The 20790-nt window shown below is 56.3% G+C and overlaps 1 protein-coding gene across 1 annotated transcript in view; it reads left to right on the top strand.

Annotated features, from left to right (window-relative positions):
• Window positions 1-7951: 7951 nt before the first annotated feature.
• Window positions 7952-20790, top strand: part of CA5A (carbonic anhydrase 5A) — a 25565-nt gene continuing 12726 nt past the window's right edge. The window contains exons 1-2 of the mRNA XM_077754106.1: window positions 7952-8165; window positions 11548-11745. Coding sequence (XP_077610232.1) covers window positions 8009-8165; window positions 11548-11745 — 355 coding nt within the window. The 5' untranslated portion in view covers window positions 7952-8008. The remainder of the gene's footprint in view (window positions 8166-11547; window positions 11746-20790) is intronic.

Raw genomic sequence — 20790 nt, 5'->3', positions numbered from 1 at the left:
GGGACCAAGGTGGGGGGCCGGGCAGGAGGCATCTGGGATGTCGCCTGGGCCTGCAGTTATGGAAAAACGGATGGATGGAAGCACCATTCCCTGAGCTCCAGGCACTGCCAGCCACCGGCCGCCACCCATGGCTCCGGAGACTGCCCTGAACAGTGCCTCTTTGTAATCAGTCCCCCTACAGGGGACAATCTGCCATTCCTCTCCTACCCCAGGACACCTTTTTCTGCCTCACACAAAAGCACCTGCTGGGAAGAGATGAAGCGTGGGGGTGAACTGAAGGCCTGGAGACAGGTCCACAGGTGCCTCAAGGAAAAGGGGAACAAGCAACACTCGGCAGGCACAGTCACCCCAGCCCCCACTAACATGGATTCTAGCCAGACACAGACAGGAAGCAGCCACCTGTTCTGGTCCATCAGGAGAATTAAGGGCCAGGAAGTACGTCAGCAACATGGTGGAATAGGAGGGCCCCCGTCACCCACTCCCTCAGCAGCAATAACTTACAGCCATCCATGGCCAAGGCCCTCCCTGAAGGAGCCCTGAGACCCAGCTCCGGCCACTCGTTACCTGTGAGCCAGGAGCAGCCCCATCCACCCAGTGACATGGAGGGAAACCCACCCACCACATCGATACAATGAAAACCACATGATCATCTCATTAGATGCAGAAAAAGCATTTGACAAAATTCCACACCCTTCACGATAAAAACTTTCAACATGTTAGCCATGAACACAGTAATAAGCCCCAGCATAATAAATCCCATGTATGACAGGCTCACGGTAACATCACATTCAATGAGGAAAGGTTGAAAGCTTTTCCTCTAAGATCAAAACCAAGGGTGCCCGTTCCTATTCCACTCCTGGAGTCCTAGCCGGAGACATTAGACGAGCAAAAGAAATAAGAATCCTCCGAATCAAAAAGGAGGAAGTTAAATTGTCTCTGTTTGCAAATAACATGATCTAAAAACCCTGTAGACAGCCAAAAAAAGGGTGAGAACTAATAAACAGATTGAGTAAAGTTGCAGGATATAGAATCAGCATGCAAAAATCTGTACACTGACAATGAATGATCTGGAAAAGTGATGAAGAAAACAGTCCCATTTACAATAGCACCAAAACAATAAAATAAATTAAGAATAAATTGAACCAAGGAAGTTAAAGATCTGTACACTGAAAACTATAAGACACTCATGAAAAAAAAAAACAAAAAACGAAGAAGACACAAAAAAAATGGAAAGACATCCCATGTTTACGGGTCAGAAGAATTAACATTGTTAAAATGTCCACACTGCCCAAAACAGTCTACAGATTCCATGCAATCCTTAACAAAACTCCAATGGCATTTGCCACCAAAAAAGAAAAGAAAAGGAAAAATTCTAAAATTTATGTGGAACCACAAAAGACTCTGAATAGACAAAGCAATCCTAAGAAAAAAGAACAAAACTGGAAGCGTCACACTTTCTGACTCCAAACTGCTGTCTGTTACAAGCTATCCTCGTCAGAACTGTACATTACGGGCACAAAAACAGACACACACACCAATGGGGTGGAATAAAGAGCCCAGAAGTCAAGCATATTCGGTCAAATAATCCTGGACAAGGACACACTATGGGGAAATAATGGTCTCTTCAATAAATGGTGTTGGCGAAAGTGAACATTCACGTGCACAAGAATGAAACTTGACCCCCATCTTATACCATACATAGAATCGACTCGAAATGCATTAAAAACTTAAATGTAAGACCTGAAGCCATGAAACTCCTAGAAGAAAACATAGGGGAAAAGCTCCTTGATATGGGTCTTTGGATATGGTTTTTTGGATAAAACACAGGAACAAAGGCAAACAAACAAACAAACAAAACGTGGGACTACAACCAACCATGAAGGTTTTTTGCAGCACCATGGAAAGTCAGCCGGCGGAATGGGAGGAAATATTTGCAAACCGTATATCTGATAACCAGTACTCCAAATATATAAGGAATCCACGCAAGAGGGACCCGCGTGCGCTGTTGGTGGGGACGCAAACCGGCGGGGCCGCTGTGGAGCACAGCACGGAGGCCCCTCAAAGAACCGAAGAACTACCACGTGCTCCGCAGCCACTGCTGGGTAAACGTCCACACGGAACGCAAGCACGTCCGCACTCCCCTGTTCACCGCAGCTTCCTTCTCGATAGGAAGGCGTGGAAGGCGGCTGAGCGCCCGCTCGCGGGTGAGGAAGGTGCGGCATAGGTAAAAAATGGACTGCTCTTCAGTTGCAAGAAGGAGGGACATGCTGCCAATTGTGACAACGTCAGTGAACCTGGAGCGCATCATGCTAACGTGCAGACAGACACGTGCAGAACCTGAAAAAGTCACGCGTACGGCTCAGCCAGTTAAGCATCGAACTTCCACTCAGGTCATGATCTCACGGCTCATGGCTTTGAGCCCACGTCGGGCTCTGTGCTGACAGCAAGGAGCCTGCTTGGGATTCTCTCCCTCTCTCTCTCTCTCTCAAAAATGGATAAATAAATGTTTTTTAAGTAAAATAAAATACAGTAAAAAAGAAAATGCAAACCTACAGAAGCAGACAGTAGAGTGGCTTTCAGGGCCAGGGTGGGGGAGATGGGATGTACAGGTCAAACTGTATGGACTTCCGGTTTAAAAAAATTTTTTTAATGTTTATTTTTTTTTTAATTTTTTTAATGTTTTTTATTTATTTCTAGGAGAGAGAGAGAGACAGCGTGAGCAGGGGAGGGTCAGAGAGAGAGGGAGTGTCAGACTCTGAAACAGGCTCCAGGCTCTGAGCTGGCAGTCAGCACAGAGCCCGACGCGGGGCTCGAACCCACGAACCGCGAGATCATGACCTAAGCGAAAGTCGGACGCTTAACCGACTAAGCCACCCAGGCACCACTTAATGTTTATTTTTGAGAGAGAGAGAGACAGAGTGTGAGCGGGGGAGGGACAGAGAGAGAGGGAGACGCAGAATCTGAAGCAGCTCCAGGCTCCGAGCTGTCAGCACAGAGCCCGACGCAGGGTTCGAACTCAAAAACGGTGAGATCACGACCTGAGCCAAAGTCGAACGCTTAACCTCCTGAGTCACCCGGGCGCCCCCAGACTTCCAGTTTTAAGTTGAAGACACACACAAAATTGTCATTATGTTTGTCAGTTTCACTTCAATACAGCTGGAAAATAAATTATCTTTTTCAAGGCTTTGAAGAGAACTCTGTTCAATCCCTGCTGCACGGATAGGATGTCCTGTGAATCTGGGAAAGCTACCGAAACGTCCTGTGCCTTCGTTTCTGCCCCTGGAAAGTGGGTTGGTGACAGACGTGCCTTTGAGTCAGACTGTGACATGGACTCCACTCCCGGCTGTCATTACCTCTGTGCAGCTCTGGACCAGTCACATGACATGCCTGGCGTCAGTATCCTCATCTGTAAAATGGGACCATAAAATCTCCTGTGCAGAGTTGTTTCTGAATTTTGAAATTGACCATGGGCATCGGTCACCACAGCATCTGGCTCGAAGGGGACGCTTACCCTGATGTTTTTGTCAGACTTTGTATCCATGCAGATGACTTGGAGGCCACCGTTGCTAATGGGACACTCACAGCTGTCGCCCTTTCCCTGGATCGCGTGATAAGCCGCTCGTCTGTCGACACTCTGCCAAACCCGCTTGACTGCTTTTTCCCTCACCTCTCTTTTTTTCATTATTGTAGTTAGATACACATCACATAACATTTACCATTTTAACCATTCTAAATGCACAATTCAGTGCTATTAAGTCCCTTTGTAGCAGGTTTCTCGCACAGAGTCGTGACACCGAGGCTTTTCTTTCCAGGGAGCAACTTTATTCCAGCCGGCGCCGCTCAGTAGGGTTCGTACCCAAAGAACCGAACCCCGAACACCACACGGCGTGGCTTTTTATATATATTTTTTACTTCTTTGTCTCCCATATATGGTAACACGCAAACATACAGTCTGATTAACACGGTCTCGTGTGACACGGTCATGAGGAATGTCGTCACATACACGAACAGCAAGGCTGCCTTGAGATGTTCTTTTTTCTTTCTTTCTTTCTTAGGGAGGGGACGCTCCCACACCTTCACAGAGGTGTGCAGCCATCACCACTAACTTGTTCCAGAATGTTTCTGTCATCCCCAAAAGGAGGCTGTATCCCCATTATCCATCACTGCCCCCCCAGCCCTGCCACCCTTCACCTCCACAGTGGGGGGCACTAGCGTCCCAGGGGAGACCCAGGTGGGGGGCCGGGTGTCAGCAGGCATCTGCCCCAGCACGTGTGCCCCAGGGCTCTCACGAGACCCCAAAGAGGCGCCCAAGCACAGGTGAGCAGTGATGTTCACATCAACGTCTGGCCAGTGCTGCTGCTTTTCTCCCGGACGCTATTGATTCGTACTTTCCAGAAGAAAAGGCCGAGTGTGTTGCAGCAAAGAGGAGAAAATGTTTCTCTTGGGCTCCCAGGCGTCCTTGATCCGTTGATTTTCATTTGACTCAGGCCGTGGTGTAATTAAGTCGGGCAGGTGGTGAACATCACAATAGCACTGCCGGGTGTTCACACCCGTAAGAACAAGAGGTTCCCCCACAAAGCATCCCCTTGGCCGAGGCTCAGGTCAGGGAAGTAGATTTATAAACCCATAAAATCAATAAAAGTGTGTGCCCAAAATTGTACTATAAAAATATCCCTGGAGAACAAAAGAGATGACTGTGAACAAAATGCATGTAGAAACGTGCATGTGTTTTCAAGATTTTTGTCCAATCGGCATTTTTTTCCTGTTTCCTTCTTCTTTTTTTCAACTAGAACAGAATTTCTTTATGGACAGGGTATGTATCATTTGGGGATCTTAAAGTGCTTTGGAGAGCACTCAGTTGCATTTAGGAATGAATTTGAATTTCTATCATGTAAGAATACAGCCCTATTTGGAGAGTGATGCCAAGAAATCCGAAGCGCCTCGCAGAACAGCGAGCTCCACACTTTGATCGCACACTTGGCTCGATAAAAAGCTTTTGGCATGCCCTCGCAACACGTGTGTATTTACGAATAAATCATTTCTGTGTATTCGGTACAAGTACTGTGTGCTCCATGAAACATGTAAAATAGAAATTATGACCAGTGAGAGATGAAATAACGGTAAAAATTCCTATCTTTTCTTCCTGCACATTGAAGGACAGTCTGGAGTGGGCTCATGTGACTGAGAGGCTTAGCAAGTCCAAAATCTGACGGGGCTGGGTGGGGGTGGGGGGGTCAGCAGGCTGGAGACCTGGCGGAGACCTGCAGAGCCCAAAGGCAGACTGCTGGCAGATTTCCCTCCTGCTCGGGGGAGGTCAGTCTTTGTTCTGTTCAGGCCTTCAACTGATTGGATGAGGCCCACCCACAGTGGATCGTGTCCACTGATTTAAACGTTAATCACATCCAAAAAATGTCTACACTGAGGGGCACCTGGGTGGCTCAGTCGGTCAAGCATCTAACTTCAGCTCAGGTCGTGACCTCGCAGTCTGTGAGTTTCAGCCCTTCATCAAGCTCTGTGCTGACAGCTCGGAGCCTGGAGCCTGCTTCAGATTGTGTCCCCCTCTCTTTCTCTGCCCTTCCCCCACTCGTGCTTTGTCTCTGTCTTTCAAAATTAAAGAAACATTTTAAAAAACACAGCTACACTGAAACATTCAGGATAACATTCAACCAAATATATATTGGCTGTGGCTCAGCTGCTTTGACAGAAAATTAACCATCACAACTCCACGTGAGAAACTTTCAGTTCCCGCAGATGATTACGCATCATATGAAGGGCACTGATTGGTGTTTTATGTGCAAAGGAGAGGAATTAGAAGGCATCAGATAAACATGAGGCTCTTTGGCTCAAAGTATAAGGAAAGTGGGTGAGAACAGAATGTGGTGCACTCCCTCAAGAGAGTAAGTTGGCACTTGCATCGACTATTTTAATACATGTGTCCCCTGACCCACAGTTGTCAAAAGTAGGAATTCCACTCAAAGATGTTCAGTACAGTGTTATTTATAAGACAAAAAACAAAAACAAAAAAACAACAACAGGCCTTCTGTAAGGGAAGCGATCTGATAAATTACGGTATATCTTTTCACAGAATATTCTGTAGTTCAAAAAAAGCAAAAACACGGCTGTAAAAACTTATTCGTGATACTTATCAAATGACTATATCTGTATCTATATACATACACACACACATATACCCTTTATATAGGAGATGATTATCTCCTGTGTTAAAAACAGTGAGAGAGAGATACAGGATTTTATGTCATGGAGATTTCCAGAAAGAGCCTCAAGAAACTGCTATCAGATTGCAGTTCACAAAAAACTAGAGGCTTTCATTTTTCACCTTTGACCTGATTCAAATATTTTTCATAACATGTATGTAAATGGTTTTTCTGTCCCTTTTAATGGCAGACATTTCCGTTTCTACTGTGATAGCGACTGAAATGATATTTGAGTCAGGGCGGAGGGGCGTGCGGGGCAGGCTGGGGTGGCGGGACTTTCTTGCTCAAGCAGAGCCCTGCGTGTGGCTACAGGGAAGACAGGGAGACCCCAGGACCGTGGGGACAGCCAGCACAGCCTTCTCCCTCGAGTGGGCCAGCTGGGGACGGCCACGGGCAACGGGGCTGCGGAGCGCCGGCCGCCGGCGAACCGTGCGTTCCCTCCGGACACAGCCAGTGCCTGGAGCGCTGAGCTCAGCACACACCGTAACAGGGATCCCTCTCTCCTAAGTGCTTTACTCACCGATTTGTGAAACCGAGGGCGACTTAGCAGAGTGAGTGCTGTTAGTTCCTACCTTACCGAGGAGGGAACGGGGGCAAAAGTCAATGAATCAATGGATGGATGGATGAATGAACAAATGAATGAAGCTACCCAAGGGGAGGCACCTTTGTAAACTGTCTCTGTGGGAGACGAGCACGCGTATTCCAGAGGAGCAAGGAAGGCAGGCAGACTCGGGGGCCACCAGAGAAGAGGGCAGAGTTCTGTGCACTTGACCCACAGGCTTCGCGGGAACCCACACGTGGACCCAAGGTCCCGAACCCCTGTTCTGTGGGGATTTCCAGATCGCAGAGCCCAGGACGCTGTAAGTCATGACATCCCCGGCCCTTTGAAGGTTGTGAGCTTAAAACTCCCCCCCACACACACACAACAAAATTAAAATTACTGTAAATTCACCCTGAAGTCTCCATTCCACAGGTAAAAAGTGTCAGGGGGAATAAACTACTGTTTAGTGCAAAGTAGGGTTGTTATCTGGCACCTGAGAATATTACCAGTTGTGTAGTCAGGGTGACCGCCTGATTCACTGTCGAAATGTGGATACTCTGTCCGTGAAAAGGGGGGCACCGTATCCATGCCGAGACCACGCGGTGACCTGGGAGTGTCCTGGACCAGCCGGCACATGTTGCTTTAGGCAGAACGAGTTGGTACCAGGCCATGTCTGTTCGTGGCAAATGGGGACTGGCTGCTTTTCCGGGAGCCGTGGCAGAGGGGGTCACCTGCCCGCCGCCCCTCCACCCCGGCAGAGCTTTGCCTAATTCCTGTCCCTACACTTTGGAACCTGTCATTCCCTTCACACGCACACAGCACGGCTTTGTGCCTGGCCCTACAGGCGTACGACACGGCTCCAAACCGGGGGTCAACATCCGAGAGCGAGGCCTTTGCTCTCTCCTGTTTGCCTCCCGCCCTCCCTCCAGCACAGGCAGTGGGCCCTCCACGGGGTTCTCCTAACCCCCTGGCACACGCTGCTGTTTACCAGATCGAAGCTCAGTGAGCCGAGGGGCCAGCTACAGTGAAGGCCACAGGTCTGTCATGGGGCGCCACCCCTACGCCACACTGCCCGTCATCCGGAGGCTGGAGCAGGCATGGGTTGAAATTTAACCCTGAGATCAGAGGGTTGGGTAAGTTTCTACAAAAAGAGGTGGGCTAGCCCCACCCTGCGCTCTTCCCGACCAAAGTGGGAGCAGAGAGTAGGAAAACCACCCTGGGTTTACTGGGGTCTGCGGGGAGCAGTTACAAGATGCTAAGGAGCCCGGTGCTGGGCAGGAGCCTTCGGAAGTCATCCGATTTCTCGGTCTTGGTCAAGCAGATGTGGGCGACCCTCCGCAGTCATCCACTAAGGCCGGAGCGAAGGTCCTCGCAGGGTCCCTGTGCGCAGAGAAATCAGACCGATGCTCGTAAGTAGACCCTTGGACTTCCCCAGGTGCAGTTTGATGTCTGGCTAATTGTGTAGCGTCTTCCAAAATGGGCGGCGTCAGAGCCGGTCTGCTGGGGTTCAGCTTTCCGCTCTGCCTCCTTTCCCGTGGCTGAACTTGGACGATTCCTTTAACCTCCGTTCCGCGGGGCCGTCAGGAGGGTGAGATCCTCAGGAGACAGGTAGCAAGCACCCCCCAGGATGGGGTGTTGCTGGGACCCTCCAGCCCCCTAGAAAGTAGCCCCACCACCAATCGTTAGAGCTCCAGAACATTCTCCGCAAACATGCAACAAACCCATCGTCCAACCAGCTCTGTCCAAAGACTGCCCCAGGTCACCCGCACCCTGGCAGCCTGTGTCCTTAACGCTCTGTGACCTTGGACTCAATGCTCCTTCTTCGTGGGTCGCAGATTTCTCCTCTGTCCAAAAAAAAAGGCTGGCTAATGAGGCCACTTCTGATTTTTATTCCTGAAATATCCTCACCTTCCAGGTTTGGCCAGTGGGGTGAGCCTGGGCTTCAGGACCAGAGGGTCCTGAGTGTGGGCACTGGGGACAAGTGCCTCTTGTCAGAGGTCAGAGCGGGGCCGGCTGCGTTCAGCCCGAGCCCCAGGCTGCTCATCTGTAAAATGGGAGAACTGATCGTCTCACACGGTCCACGTAGAGATGGAACCACATGTAGAAAGCCTGGTGCACAGCAGGCTCTCAGTGAACATTCCGGACTCGTACTCAGAGCGGGTGCCTGGAAGGGCGGAGCCAGAAGTAAAACCCTGGGCCCTACCCTAGACCTGCACATAAACTTGAAACCACGCGGAAAGGCGCTCACACCCGCACTGCCTCCGACCCCAACTCCCAGAGGCCACTGCTAGGTCTGCGTCAGGGCCCAGCCGCGGACGCTTTCCTCCCTGCACAGGAAACGTGCCTACGCGTTCGCCAGACTGCTTAAAAAAAACGGGCGCTGACCCCGCTGTACATGTCGATCGGCAACTGGGTTTTCTCTAGTCAACTGGAGACAACTTCACAACTGTCCCTTCTTCCGCACTTGGTGTGACCGTGAGGGGCGTCGGGCCCCCTGGACCGGAACCCTGGCCCCACCGCTTCTGGGCTGGCAGCCCCGGGGCAGTTCCGTGGCCTCGTCAACCCCAGGTAGTCACGGCACTCGTCACCCCGCGCTGGGGGAGGCAGAAACGAGGTCGGGAATGGACAGGCCTGGGGCCTTGCAAACCGCCCCAAGCACTAATTGTTACTGTCACGTTGGGCCGTCACGTGGACGCCCCTGTATTTAACCATTTCCTTTTTGGGGAACATGACGTGGTCTTCAGTCTTTAACTATTGCCAACCCCATCCTCACACCCTCACACCCGTGTGCAGGACAGAGTGCCGTTTTGTGTCAAGGACCGTGGTTTTCAAACTACCTTCGGGGGAACCCCAGGGCTCCGCGGGGGGTTCAGTACACCGCACTGGACAGTCCCCGCTGCCACGGGAAGGCTGGAGCTCCCTCAGAGGCTTGTGCCTTCAGGTTAGCGTGTTGCACGTTGGTATTTGGCGGAACACTTCCTTTGGAGGAAAAAGAGAGTTTGTGACTAGATACACCGCCCCCCCCCCTTATCTGGAGCCGGGGGCCGTTCCAGGAGCCCCTAGGATTTTCCAAAGAAAGTATGGAACTTTCTGTAGACCATTTTCTCCTAAACACACACAGCTATAATACATTGAATTTATAAATTTGGCGCAGAATGAACAATGGAACTTATGATAAAACAGAACTGAAACATTGTAGTCAAAGTTACGTAAGTGTGGCCTCACTGCCCTGTACTCACCTCCCGAGACAACGTGCGTGAGATGATAAAACGCCCAGGTGAAGAGGTGAAGTGGGGTGCGTGACCAGCGTTAGGCCATCAGTGACCTGACAGCGCGTCAGAAGTTGGATCACCCGCTGCCCGACCGCGGTTGGCCTCTGGTCACTGAAACCGCAGACAGAGAATCGGCCAATAAGGGGACCTCTGTGTGACTGAAAGTCACTGGTGGTTCGGCCTAGAGAGAAGACGGACAGCATTATAAAATGTTCCAGAATCATCTCAATCGCGTGTTCTCCCGCCACGCTCCGGGACCCGTGGGAGTTACCTTTCACCCATCGAGTGCGTCTCTTCCCCAGGCTAGATTGGTGACATCCGTGCTGGCGGGAGCATTGCACCCTGGCCACGGCAGGCATGGCCACGGCAGGCACGGCCCACGCGGGCCCCTCAGGACGGCGGGGTGCTAACGCCTATCAGCACACCGCAGCAAGGTCTTGGGCACGTGAGAGGGCACTTCTGGCTCGAGCATCCACGAGGCTTCCCGCATTCGGCTTGGCTGGGCTGCAGGGTGGGTCCGGATCTGTTCTGTGCGTCTTTCCCGGCATTTGGGCCGGTACTTGACCCATGGCTGGAGCGCGGTAAGTCCTGTTGAGTCGGCAAAAAAAAAGGAAGATACTGTATTACTTGTATTACTTGCCATCAGACACCCGCGTTAGCGAAGACAAGACTTACTTTGCCGCGCAGCCCTCACACGGGGGGACACGACCCGGCCGCCAGGTTCGAGGCGTGCAAGCCCATTCAGGATCCGGGCAGCCTCCCTCCCTGCGTGCGGTCACGAGCAACGCCCTTTCACTGGGGACGGACACTGTGTCCACGTGGCTGGCAGCCCCTTTGTGCGGCTCAGCAAGTGTAACCTGAACACTCCCCCTCTTCCACACGGCGCATCTCCGTGTCAGGGGCTGAGTTCAGTCTCCGCGTGGCATGAGGGCCACCTCGGCGACACTGAGCCCCTCCCGAGGTCCATGCACGCGTTGGTCCATGACACCATGGCGGGAGATCCCCTCCTCCCCAAAGAGAAGATGGAGGTGAGGGTGGTTCCCGAAGCGCCCTGTTTGTTAGACGTGACTTCCCATCAGACGCAGTGATGACATGTGCCTGCTCGGTGGGGCTTCGGGGTGAGAAGGGACGACGGGAGACCAGGGCTGTGGAAGGGAGCCAGGACGGGGACATGTGGACAAAAGCCCAGACAACCACCACGGACTTCCTGTGGCCCCTGTGGGCTGGAGCCCAGGGAGGCACGGACTTCCTGTGACCACACTGTGACGCTGACCACGGATCGAAACCAAGTCAATGCCATGCGGGAAAGCCACATGGGGGGTGGTTCACACAGGAGGTGGAGCCCGGGCCCCTCGTGCAGGAGCCGGGCTTGAGCTGCTGAGCTCTGGGGGCCCCCGGGCTCCGTGTTGGGCCAGTTTTCGGAGGCCTGGCTCTTCGTGTGTGATGAGGCGGCCTCCCCGGAGGCGCTAATCACTCCGATGCATCAGCAGAGGCTTCCTCTTCCTCCTCTCCACCCCAGGGCACCCCCCCTGGAAGGGCCCGCTCTCTGTGCCGGGGGGCACCCGGCAGTCCCCCATCAACATCCGCTGCGGCGACTGCATCTACGACCCGCGGCTGAAGCCTCTCAGGGTCTCCTACGCCGCGGACAGCTGCCTCTACGTCTGGAACACCGGCTACTTCGTCCAGGTGGAGTTCGACGACTCCACCGAGGGCTCAGGTGAGCGGGGCTGGGGCTGTCACGGCTGGAGAGCAGGGCCACGGGCCGGGCAGAGAAGGGGACCGGGGCTTTGCTGACGCACAGTGTTTGGGGGCAAAGAACAGGCATCGCAGGGTCGCAGGGCGGGAGGTGATGCACACGTTAAGGACGATGATGCCAACGCCCGACGCTCGCACAGCCTCACTGCACATCCCGGGGCTGGTGGGGAAGAAACTCACATGTACGGCAGCTCACAGAGAACAGAGCAGGTGGGGGAGAGAGGCGAGGTGGGGGCGGGGTCCGCAAGCAGAGGAAGAACGGAATTGTACCAACGCCGAGGCCCGGCATCCAGAGCCGGGTGCCCGGTTCTTGCCCGGAGGACACCCAGCGGCTGTGAGGCCCAGGGGTGCAGCGGGGATCCAGCAGGCGGCCAGCGGCCAGGAACGCAGGCGAGGTGGTGAGCGCCTGACCCCCGCCTCGGGTCCTGCGGGGTCTTCGCACCCTGCCGAGGGCCTGGCGTGAACCCTGCCTTGAGAGCCTGGCCAGGACCCTCGCCCCTGCTTTCCGTCGGGACCGCCGCTGGTTTCCGTCTGGCGTTCCTTCAGCACCTGCTAGTGTCATCGTAAACCTTGTTTGTGCCGCACACTGTCGTCCTTCTGGGAGGGGGCCGTTGTGCGAGCGGGCAGAGGGCGCTAGGCGACCGGCCACAGCGGAAACGTGAGGCAGCAGGCCTCTCACGGGCTTCCCTGGTGGATGCAACTTCCCACGTGCCGTCACCACTCATTGCTGGGGGACCCGGCGTGTCCTGTTTGGCTCCGCGAGAGAGGGCCCTGGAGGCCGGCGCCTGGTTTCCCCCGGACAGCGCCGTCTACACCGCTATTGCAGATTTTGCTTGCGTCATTTCGCTGTATAAATCTTAGCCTTGTGTACGGTTCTATGCTGAGTCTTGGGAGCCCGCCAGGGAGTCGTTGAACCCGGAGACCCCCAGCCCAGCCCCCAGGCCCAGGTCCTTGGTGGGCCAGCCCTCACTCCGGCCCCTTCCGTGAGCCCAGTCACCTTCCGCATCGTCGCCCCGCGAGGACGCCAGCCCCAGGACGGCGGGACCCCTGGTTCACACTGAGTATCACTGGGGGGTGAGCAGCGAATGAAAAGCTAAGGAGCACGTGAGCCTCCATTGCTCCCCCGGTGGGGAGAGCGGCGGCCGCAGGACACCGGGCGGGAGCTGGTTCTCGCTTGGCCTTGCGGGGGCGCAGGCGGGTGCGGAGCCTTCGTCAGAGCCGAGCGCCCGCCCTGGAGCTGTCAGCCTGCTCCCACCGTCACTGGGGGCGTCAGCCCTGTGTCCCCTCTGTCGTGATTCCTGTGCCCGTGCTTCCACCACAGCAAACGCTGCAGTTCTGGGTCACCCGCTTCTTTTTTTTTTTTTTAATGCTTTATTTATTTCTAGGAGACAGAGAGAGAGACAGCGTGAGCAGGGGAGGGTCAGAGAGAGAGGGAGTCACAGACTCTGAAACAGGCTCCAGGCTCCGAGCTGGCAGTCAGCACAGAGCCCGACGCGGGGCTCGAACCCACGAACCGCGAGATCATGACCTAAGCGAAAGTTGGACGCTTAACCGACTAAGCCACCCAGGCGCCCCTGGGTCACCCACTTCTGAGCCAACTGCTGCCCACACGCCGGCCTTCCGAGAGCCCCGGGGGAGGGGCGGGATGGTGAGCGGAGGCCCAGCCTCCACTGGCCTGCCTCTGATGGACGGAGAGGCTGCAGGGCTGGGGCTTTTCCCCGAGCCAGGCCCTGGGAAGCGCTTCCCCGACAGCGGAGCTCACCTTTCCGGGGGTCTCTCCCCCTCACAGGCAGGAAGGACCCGGACCTGCTCACAGCTGCTGCGAGTCGGTCTTAGCCATGACCCTCAGGCCACCCACACGGCGCTCGCTGAGGGCTGGGGGCCGGAACGCCAACTCTGGCCAGCGTCCGCACAGAGGGACTTCTGGGAAGGGCTCACAGGAGAGCCGGGGAAGCCGCATTCTCAGACCTAGAAGGCGCCGGAGCTGCCGGGCACAACTCGCTTCCCCGTTCAGTGGGCCGACTTCGTCTCTGCCCTTGCTGGTGTCTTCCAAGCCCGGCTTCCCAGGGAGCAGCTAAGATTGGATTTTCAGGTTCAATGTGCTTTGTGCCATTTAAAAAAATTTTTATGCAGCAACTTTATTTTTTTAAACACATTTTTTAATGTTTGTTTTTGAGAGAAAGAGACAGAGTGTGAGCAGGGGCGGGGCAGAGAGAGAGGGAGACACAGAATCTGAAGCAGCTCCAGGCCCTGAGCTGTCAGCACAAAGCCCAACGCGGGGCTCAAACCCCCAAACCATGAGATCATGACCTGAGCCGAAGTCGGAAGCTTAACCGACTGAGCCCCCAGGCGCCCCCATTTTTTTTAAGTAAACTCTACCCTCAATGTGGAGCCTGAACTCACGACCCCAAGATCAAGAGCTTCATGCTCTACGTACAGACAGGGCCAGGTGCCCCTTATGCAGCAACTTTAAAAGATCAAATAAAGAATAATGGTTCTGAGCATTTAATTGCTTGATTAATAGTTACGTGAATATACTAATAATTTTGAGAAAAACAGATAACAGGATGAGTTACTCTAGAATTCATACTCCTCCCATATAATTATTATGCATAGTTATGGGTCTTACTCATATCTACATAATACATTTATTTTCCTTTCAGTCTGAAAATACAAAAAGCTTTGAAAGTTACTTAGGACTTCTTCCTGTGTATTGTTAGGACACATTTGACAAAAATCGTTCAGATTCCCGGGGGAAAGGGCGTGGTGGCTGAGCATGGCACCTGGTCAGTGGCTGGTCGGTGGAGCGCCTGTAACGCTGACCGATAGCCTCACCAAGACCACGTGCTCAGGAAGCCGCGGTCCCGAGGTAAATCGTGATGCCGTTTCCAGAAGGTGGAAGGTTTCCCACACAGACAAGCGAACACACACTTTAAAAAGCACCTCCATCTGATGAATAGCAGCACGGCCCTAAACAGACATCACAGCGGACAGCGACTGTCTCCTCCTTCTCCTCAAGGACAAACAGAGGCCCAGAGAAGTGGTTCATTCAGGGTCGAGCGGCGGCGAGTGGAGGGTCAGGTTCAACCCCAGTCCCTGCTGCTTGGAAAGCCCACATGGAGTCATCGCGTCCGCCGTGTACTGGCCCCTCTCCTTGCCAAGGCTGTGCTTGCAGAAGCTTAAGTTACTCCTTACGATTGCTGAGATGGGCGTTGGCTCCCATTTGACAGATAAGAAATATGAGGCTCAGAGACATTCTTGGCCAGAAGTCACAGAGCCCTCAGGACGGGATTCTCTGCTCTCCAAAGAAGGGAACTTCACGAGCGTGACCTCCCTATGGAAAAAATTTGCACCCAGCATCCACAGAGCTCAGGCGTGAAGCCATAGGCGCTGACCCCACGTGGTACTGGGCTTGTGGTCAGGTCCCCAGAGGGCCAGCACCTTCAGGGTGCCAGCCAAGCCCATGTCCAGCGTTGGGAAGGCCTGGGGCCTGGGTTACCCACCCCTCAGCCACCAGCAAGAAGCCCACGCCTGGCTCCCCTGGCAGGTTGGGGAGGGCCGTCTCTGTGGCAATTCAAGGGTGAAGTCGTTACTATTATTTTTGTCTGGGCATCTAACAGCATGTGGGACTTGGGCTCTCGAGGTTCCTGAATCTTCTGGGGCTCAGGCTCAGATCCGAGGCGGGCACACTAGGCTGTCACAGATCTTAATTAGCCCAGAATTTCAACCTCTTGAATTTTTACCCAAAGTATAACTCACAGAATTGGGCACAGCCAGCCCCACCCGCCTGTCTCTGCTTCTGAGGTCTGCCCGGCGGCGGGCGTGCAACTCTGGTCAGACCGCTGAGCACCAGAGTCCCCTGGAAGGTGCTGGAAGAGAATACCTTTCTGCCTGTGTTGTGCGGGGGCAGCTGGGAGCCGGACCGCTGGTCTTCAGCCAAGAGGTGGGGAGAACTTGAGGCCTGAAGCCGTTGTTGGAGCCTTGAAATGCAGCTGTGCCTGAGGCCAGACCAGCCCCTGGACCGATACATCTCTCTTCTTTTCTTTCTTTTTTTTTTTTTTTTTTTTGCTTAAGTCAGTTTGATTAATGATAATTCTGCCTCGTTCCCAAGAGCCCTAATACAGAAGATCGAGCTGAGAAAGAGGAGACGGGAAGGAGGGAGTCACCTGGGAACCAGCGGCCCCCTCCTCTCGCTTTCTGCTCAAATGCAATGCAGGGGCAGCCTGGGTCCTGAGCCCCAGGGCTGGGGGGACCCCGCACTCCACCCACAGAGCTGGGCGTCGGAGCCCGGGGCTTGAAGACCCCAGGTCCGGCCTCGGGGCAGCAGGGCCCAGGCGAGCCTGGCTAGTATGGTGCAGGGAAAGGCGGCCTTCTGGGGTTCGGGGGGGGGGGTACGGGAAGCCACTTTCCCTGGTGTAAATACTCCCACACAGCCGGCCTCAGTCTCCAACAGTCACTGATCCCAGGTGGGGAGGAGACGGTCGCCTCCCAGGAGCCAGCTCCGGTCGGTCCCCTGCGTCACTGTCCCAGGCCCTCTTCCCTCCGAGGCCCCGCTGCCTCTGAGCTCGCCCGGGCTCTCCAGGCCAGGCCTTCCCTGTACTGGCTGAGGCTGTTGCATGTGGCAGAATCTCAACTCAAACTGGCTTCAGCAAAGAAGAGGAAACGCATGGGCTCAGATCCTGAAAAGCCCAGGGTGTGGCTGAGTCAGGTGATGGAGGGAGCACAGAAGGAATGGAAGGGAAGGTGGAAGGAGCCTGAGTCCCCCCGGGGGGCTCTGCTTGCCCCTGGCGGGGTCACCCCAGGCCGGCCATTCCCCAGGGCAGCACAGGTGGCATCTGCCGCTCCGGCTCACCCTCCCGATTGAGTGGTTTGGAGGGACAGCCCCCCTGCCCAGCAAGCCCAGCAGCCCCAGGCCGGGGGCTGACCCCCGAAGCCCAGGTGGTCGTGGAGCCCATCACGGGGACTGAGGGCAAGCCCGCCCTGCAGCAAGGCGTGGTGCCCAGAAGTGAGGTGGTCGGGCCGGGAGGCTGCTCCGAGCTCCGCCCCAGGGCCCGGAGAGCTTGCTCTTGGCCCTGCGCTGACCGCGGCCCAACCCCGGCTCAGGTGGCCGTCGGCGTCCAGGACTTTTGCGCCCTGATGCAGCCAGGCCTGCGCTGACCTGGGCCTGACCCTCACTTTCTGGCTTCCGCACCCGCTTCTCAATCTGATTCAAAGGGATTCACTCCCCACCCCTTCCCGGCCACAGACCGAAAGAATTATCTGGGTGTCTCTCCCTGGCCGTATAAATTGCTAGATAATTCCCCCTGTGGCTCGTGTCCACACAGGCCAATCTGGTTTTACTTTACTTGTCATTTTCCCAAAAACCCAGTTTCCTTTCTCTCTCTCCGACTCAATTTCACATGCCCGCGCCCCAGCTCGACTCCCAGGCTCGCCCTCCCTGTTTCCGCATCTCCCGTCTTCTTTGCTCAGCGCCACTGGAAATCGGGAATGGCCAAGAGCAAAGGAAATGAAAAACGCAGCTGAAGACTGGAGCCCGTTAAAACACGTTTGCAGCAAGAAAATGAGAAAAAGGAGACACTCCCATAACTCAAAAAAACAACAACACAAAATACAAAAAACACGGGATAGACGGCAAGGAAGTGCCTCGCGGGCAGGAAGGGGAGTGAGCGGGGCAGGCACCTGGGGTAGAAGTGATTCTGCAGACTCCGATCACTCAGGCCCGGCTACGCACACGCACACGGGTGACCGGAATCTCAGAGAGAAACGTAACCAGGGGGCGGCGGACATTTTCCGTCAGCGTGGAGGCTCCAGCATTCTTTTCCAGGGAGCAGGGGATATGAGCGCTTGGAGATTAGCGCCCGCCAGGGATGACGAATAACAGAGGGGGAGGCAGAGGGGCTTTGGCGGCATTGGAGAAGCAGCTGGCGCCAGGGCCCAGCGGGCTGCTGCAGGGGCGCTGCGGGGAGGGACCTTCCTAAGGGCGGAGGGAGTGCGGGAGGAAAGTAGGCAAAGGCAGACTCCCCTCCGCCCACACCACCTCTCCCGGGAAGCCCCCTGGCCCCCGTCCCGAAGGGGTGACAGCGCCCGACCCGCCTCCGGGTGGGCGCGCGACGCAAAGGAGTCGCATGGTCAGTGACCGATAGTCACTGCGGCTGCTGGACGTGGCGGGCCCCCCTCGAGCGGCACAGCCGTGTGCTGAGCGGGGTACGGCTTTTACCCCCTTTGATCCTCACAATCACCCCAAGAAACAGAAGATGTTCCCGCACGTGGAGAGGGGACGTCCTCACCCAATATTCAGCCGAGGGCCGTTTCCAAATCCCACGTGCTGCTCCCCTTCGACAGGAAAGGGGCCCGCGCTCTGCAGCCTTGCAGGGGGAGAGCCTGACGCCAGGCGCCCAGGTGCCCGGCTACCCTGTCCCTGTTCCCACCCGTCCGCCTGCGTAGGGGAGTGGTGGGGGGCAGACCACAGAGGGCACATCGCCTCTGTCCCACACGCTAGACGGGTCCCTGTGGGGGCTATGCCGCGTCTCTGCACGCAGAGGCCACTCAAGTATTCCTGAGGTGCAGGGAGAGTACAGCATGGGGTGAGGGTCCCGCTGTGGGGCAGAAAGAGAGAGAGAGACAGGGAGGGAGGGGGAGAGAGTGAGAAGGGTGAAGAGCAGGTCATCAGCTCTATCAAGTCACCTCAACTCTCTGACCCTCGGTCCTCTCTGACCCTCAGTCTCCTCCTCTGTAAAGGGAAGATCTGCCTGGCTCTGGAGGAACTCAGGAGGGCTCTGGGAAGCACTTAGCACCCTGTGAGCTGAAGAGACAATTCGATGGTAGTTGTCTCCCGACATGGCTCTGGCCATGTGCTCTTCTAATGTCTTCCACTAGAGGGGGCACCGAGAAGGCGGAGGAGCAGCTGCCCGCCGGGCGGGGTCTCCCTTTCTGGGACCATGGAGGACTCGGCGCATCGGCGTGACCCACTCAACCGGCGGATGGAGAAACCCTGGGAACTGCAGGCGGGGAGGCCCCATCCTGGCGTGTGAGCGGCCCGTGCGGAGGGTCCCTCACCTGCGAGGACGAGTGGCGAGTCCATTCACCACCGAGATCCGCACCCAGAGGTGCACACGGCCCCGCCCGCCCAGCAGGGTGATGGCCAAGTCCCTCCGTGGGGATCGTGGGGATCGTCAGGTGTGAGCAGAGAAGCTGCCTCGAGTCACATCAGCCAACACGGAACTGGCCGGAAGGATCCGGGGGCTCCCTCCCGGGAAGGCAGGCCGGAGACGGGGCCTGGAGTCGCTCAGGAACCGCTCTGCCGCCTCTCTGTCCCCGGCACCGTCCCACTCGGGACCCGAGTCCCGGGGGGCGCTCCGCCTGCTGCCTCAGCGAGGCTCCTGTCGGGAGCCAAGCTTCTGCTGGGGGGGGGGACCCGGAAGGGGATCCTGGGCCTCACGAAGGGGCGTGTGGCCGCACCGACCACAGTCTCGCCTTGATGGAGATGAAGTGTCCTGGGGCAGCTATTTTGTCCCGCAAAGTTGCAGGCTGTCTATCCGGTTCCTAAAACTGCCTTTCCACCTTCGTCTTCCCTCGGGTCCTGGGCACGGGGAGCGTGGGCGCAGAGGCAGTGTCTCCGGGCTCGGATCCGTGGCTCAGTGGGAATGAGAGCCCCTGCCTGGGAAGGCCCAGAGCCGTCTCTCTGGCCTCTCCTACTCCCTCCCCTCCTCCTCTCCCCTGCGCTAGCCTCCCCTCTCCTCCCTGCCCTCATGCTACTTCCCCTTCACTGGTCCCCGGCCCCCACCTCGCCCTGGGGCCCCACACACCCTCCCTCCCCTGAGACTGAGACCCATTTGCACAGGGCTGGGGCCGCCTCCTGCGTCCCTCCTCCTTCCCCTCCGCCTCCTCCCTGCATCTCTCCGGAACACCAGCTCCTCAGGTTTGGGAACAGATCACGGGCCCAGGGGCCGAGGGGGGCTCACCCCTGTCTGGTCCAGCCCTCCCCGACCGCCCCCGTGGGTCCGTCACGGCCTCGCCCTTGGTGTCCGGGCCCGTTGTCTGGCAAAACGCTCCCCTTAACAGGCCTCAGCCTAGAAATGGGAGGGGACCCTCGTGCGGCCACCTCAAATCCCTGTCGCCCTAACGCCCAGGGCAGTGGCTATTCTCCGTCTCTCCGTTTCGGGAGGGCCGCTGACCACGCTTCTGACGGCGCCCAGGATTTCTTGTTCCTGCTCCGCCCACGAAGCTAGGCTGTACGTCTGCGGCAGAGAAGCCACGCCGTTTTCTCCCGCAAAGTTTCGGTGAGGTCTCCACGCGCCTGGTGAACGCCAAGGGCCGAGACGCCGTCCGCACTCGCAAGATCTCAAGTTGGGACATACACAGAGAGGGACATTGGAAAGGGAACACAGGTGCGGAATGCCAGCCCCCGCCCGCCCCACACCCCTCCCCACGCGCCCTCCGCTGGCTGGCACCCTTCCCGGGCCCCTGTGCGGCCCTCAGACAGGGCAGCGGGAGGAGGGGCATGTGGAACAGAACGGGTTTCTCGAGGTGGAAGAGGGTCAGTTGTAGCGAGGATGCAGTGTGTGGCCTGGGGGGTGTAGGGGGAAGAGGAGGAGGGGAGACCGTCTGGGAGGGGACAGGTCAGGGGGAGACCCCTGGGGAGGGGGGAGGAAGGGGAGGGTCTTGCGAGGAGCCACGGAGAGCCCTCGGGAAGATGATTTCAGGCCCTTCTGAGCGAGTGGACCCCTGGCGCACATTCGGGAGAGGCCGCGCCCCCCGGGCTCCCCCGTCCCGGCTGTGCGCCGCTCCGTGCTGCCGGCCACGGCCGAGGCCGTCCAGGAAGGGGCTCCGAGCCCACACCCAGGCACGCGTCCCCTTCACGCCTTCCCAGAGGACAGTTTGGAGTCAGGCCCCGGCAGCGGGGGAATCAAACACCTGATGGCATTGGGCAAACCTTGCGTGACGAGTCCACTTGCAAGGACAAGAAGGTTTGGTCTGCTGATGAAGGCGCCCGGCTCGGCCGCTGCCG

The sequence above is a fragment of the Crocuta crocuta genome, unplaced genomic scaffold (assembly GCF_008692635.1).
Source record: "Crocuta crocuta isolate KB4526 unplaced genomic scaffold, BGI_CrCroc_1.0 scaffold61, whole genome shotgun sequence".
In the NCBI taxonomy this organism is placed as follows: Eukaryota; Metazoa; Chordata; class Mammalia; order Carnivora; family Hyaenidae; genus Crocuta; species Crocuta crocuta.
The sequence above is the reverse complement of the archived record's forward strand: the minus strand, read 5'-3'. Positions and strand labels throughout refer to the sequence as shown.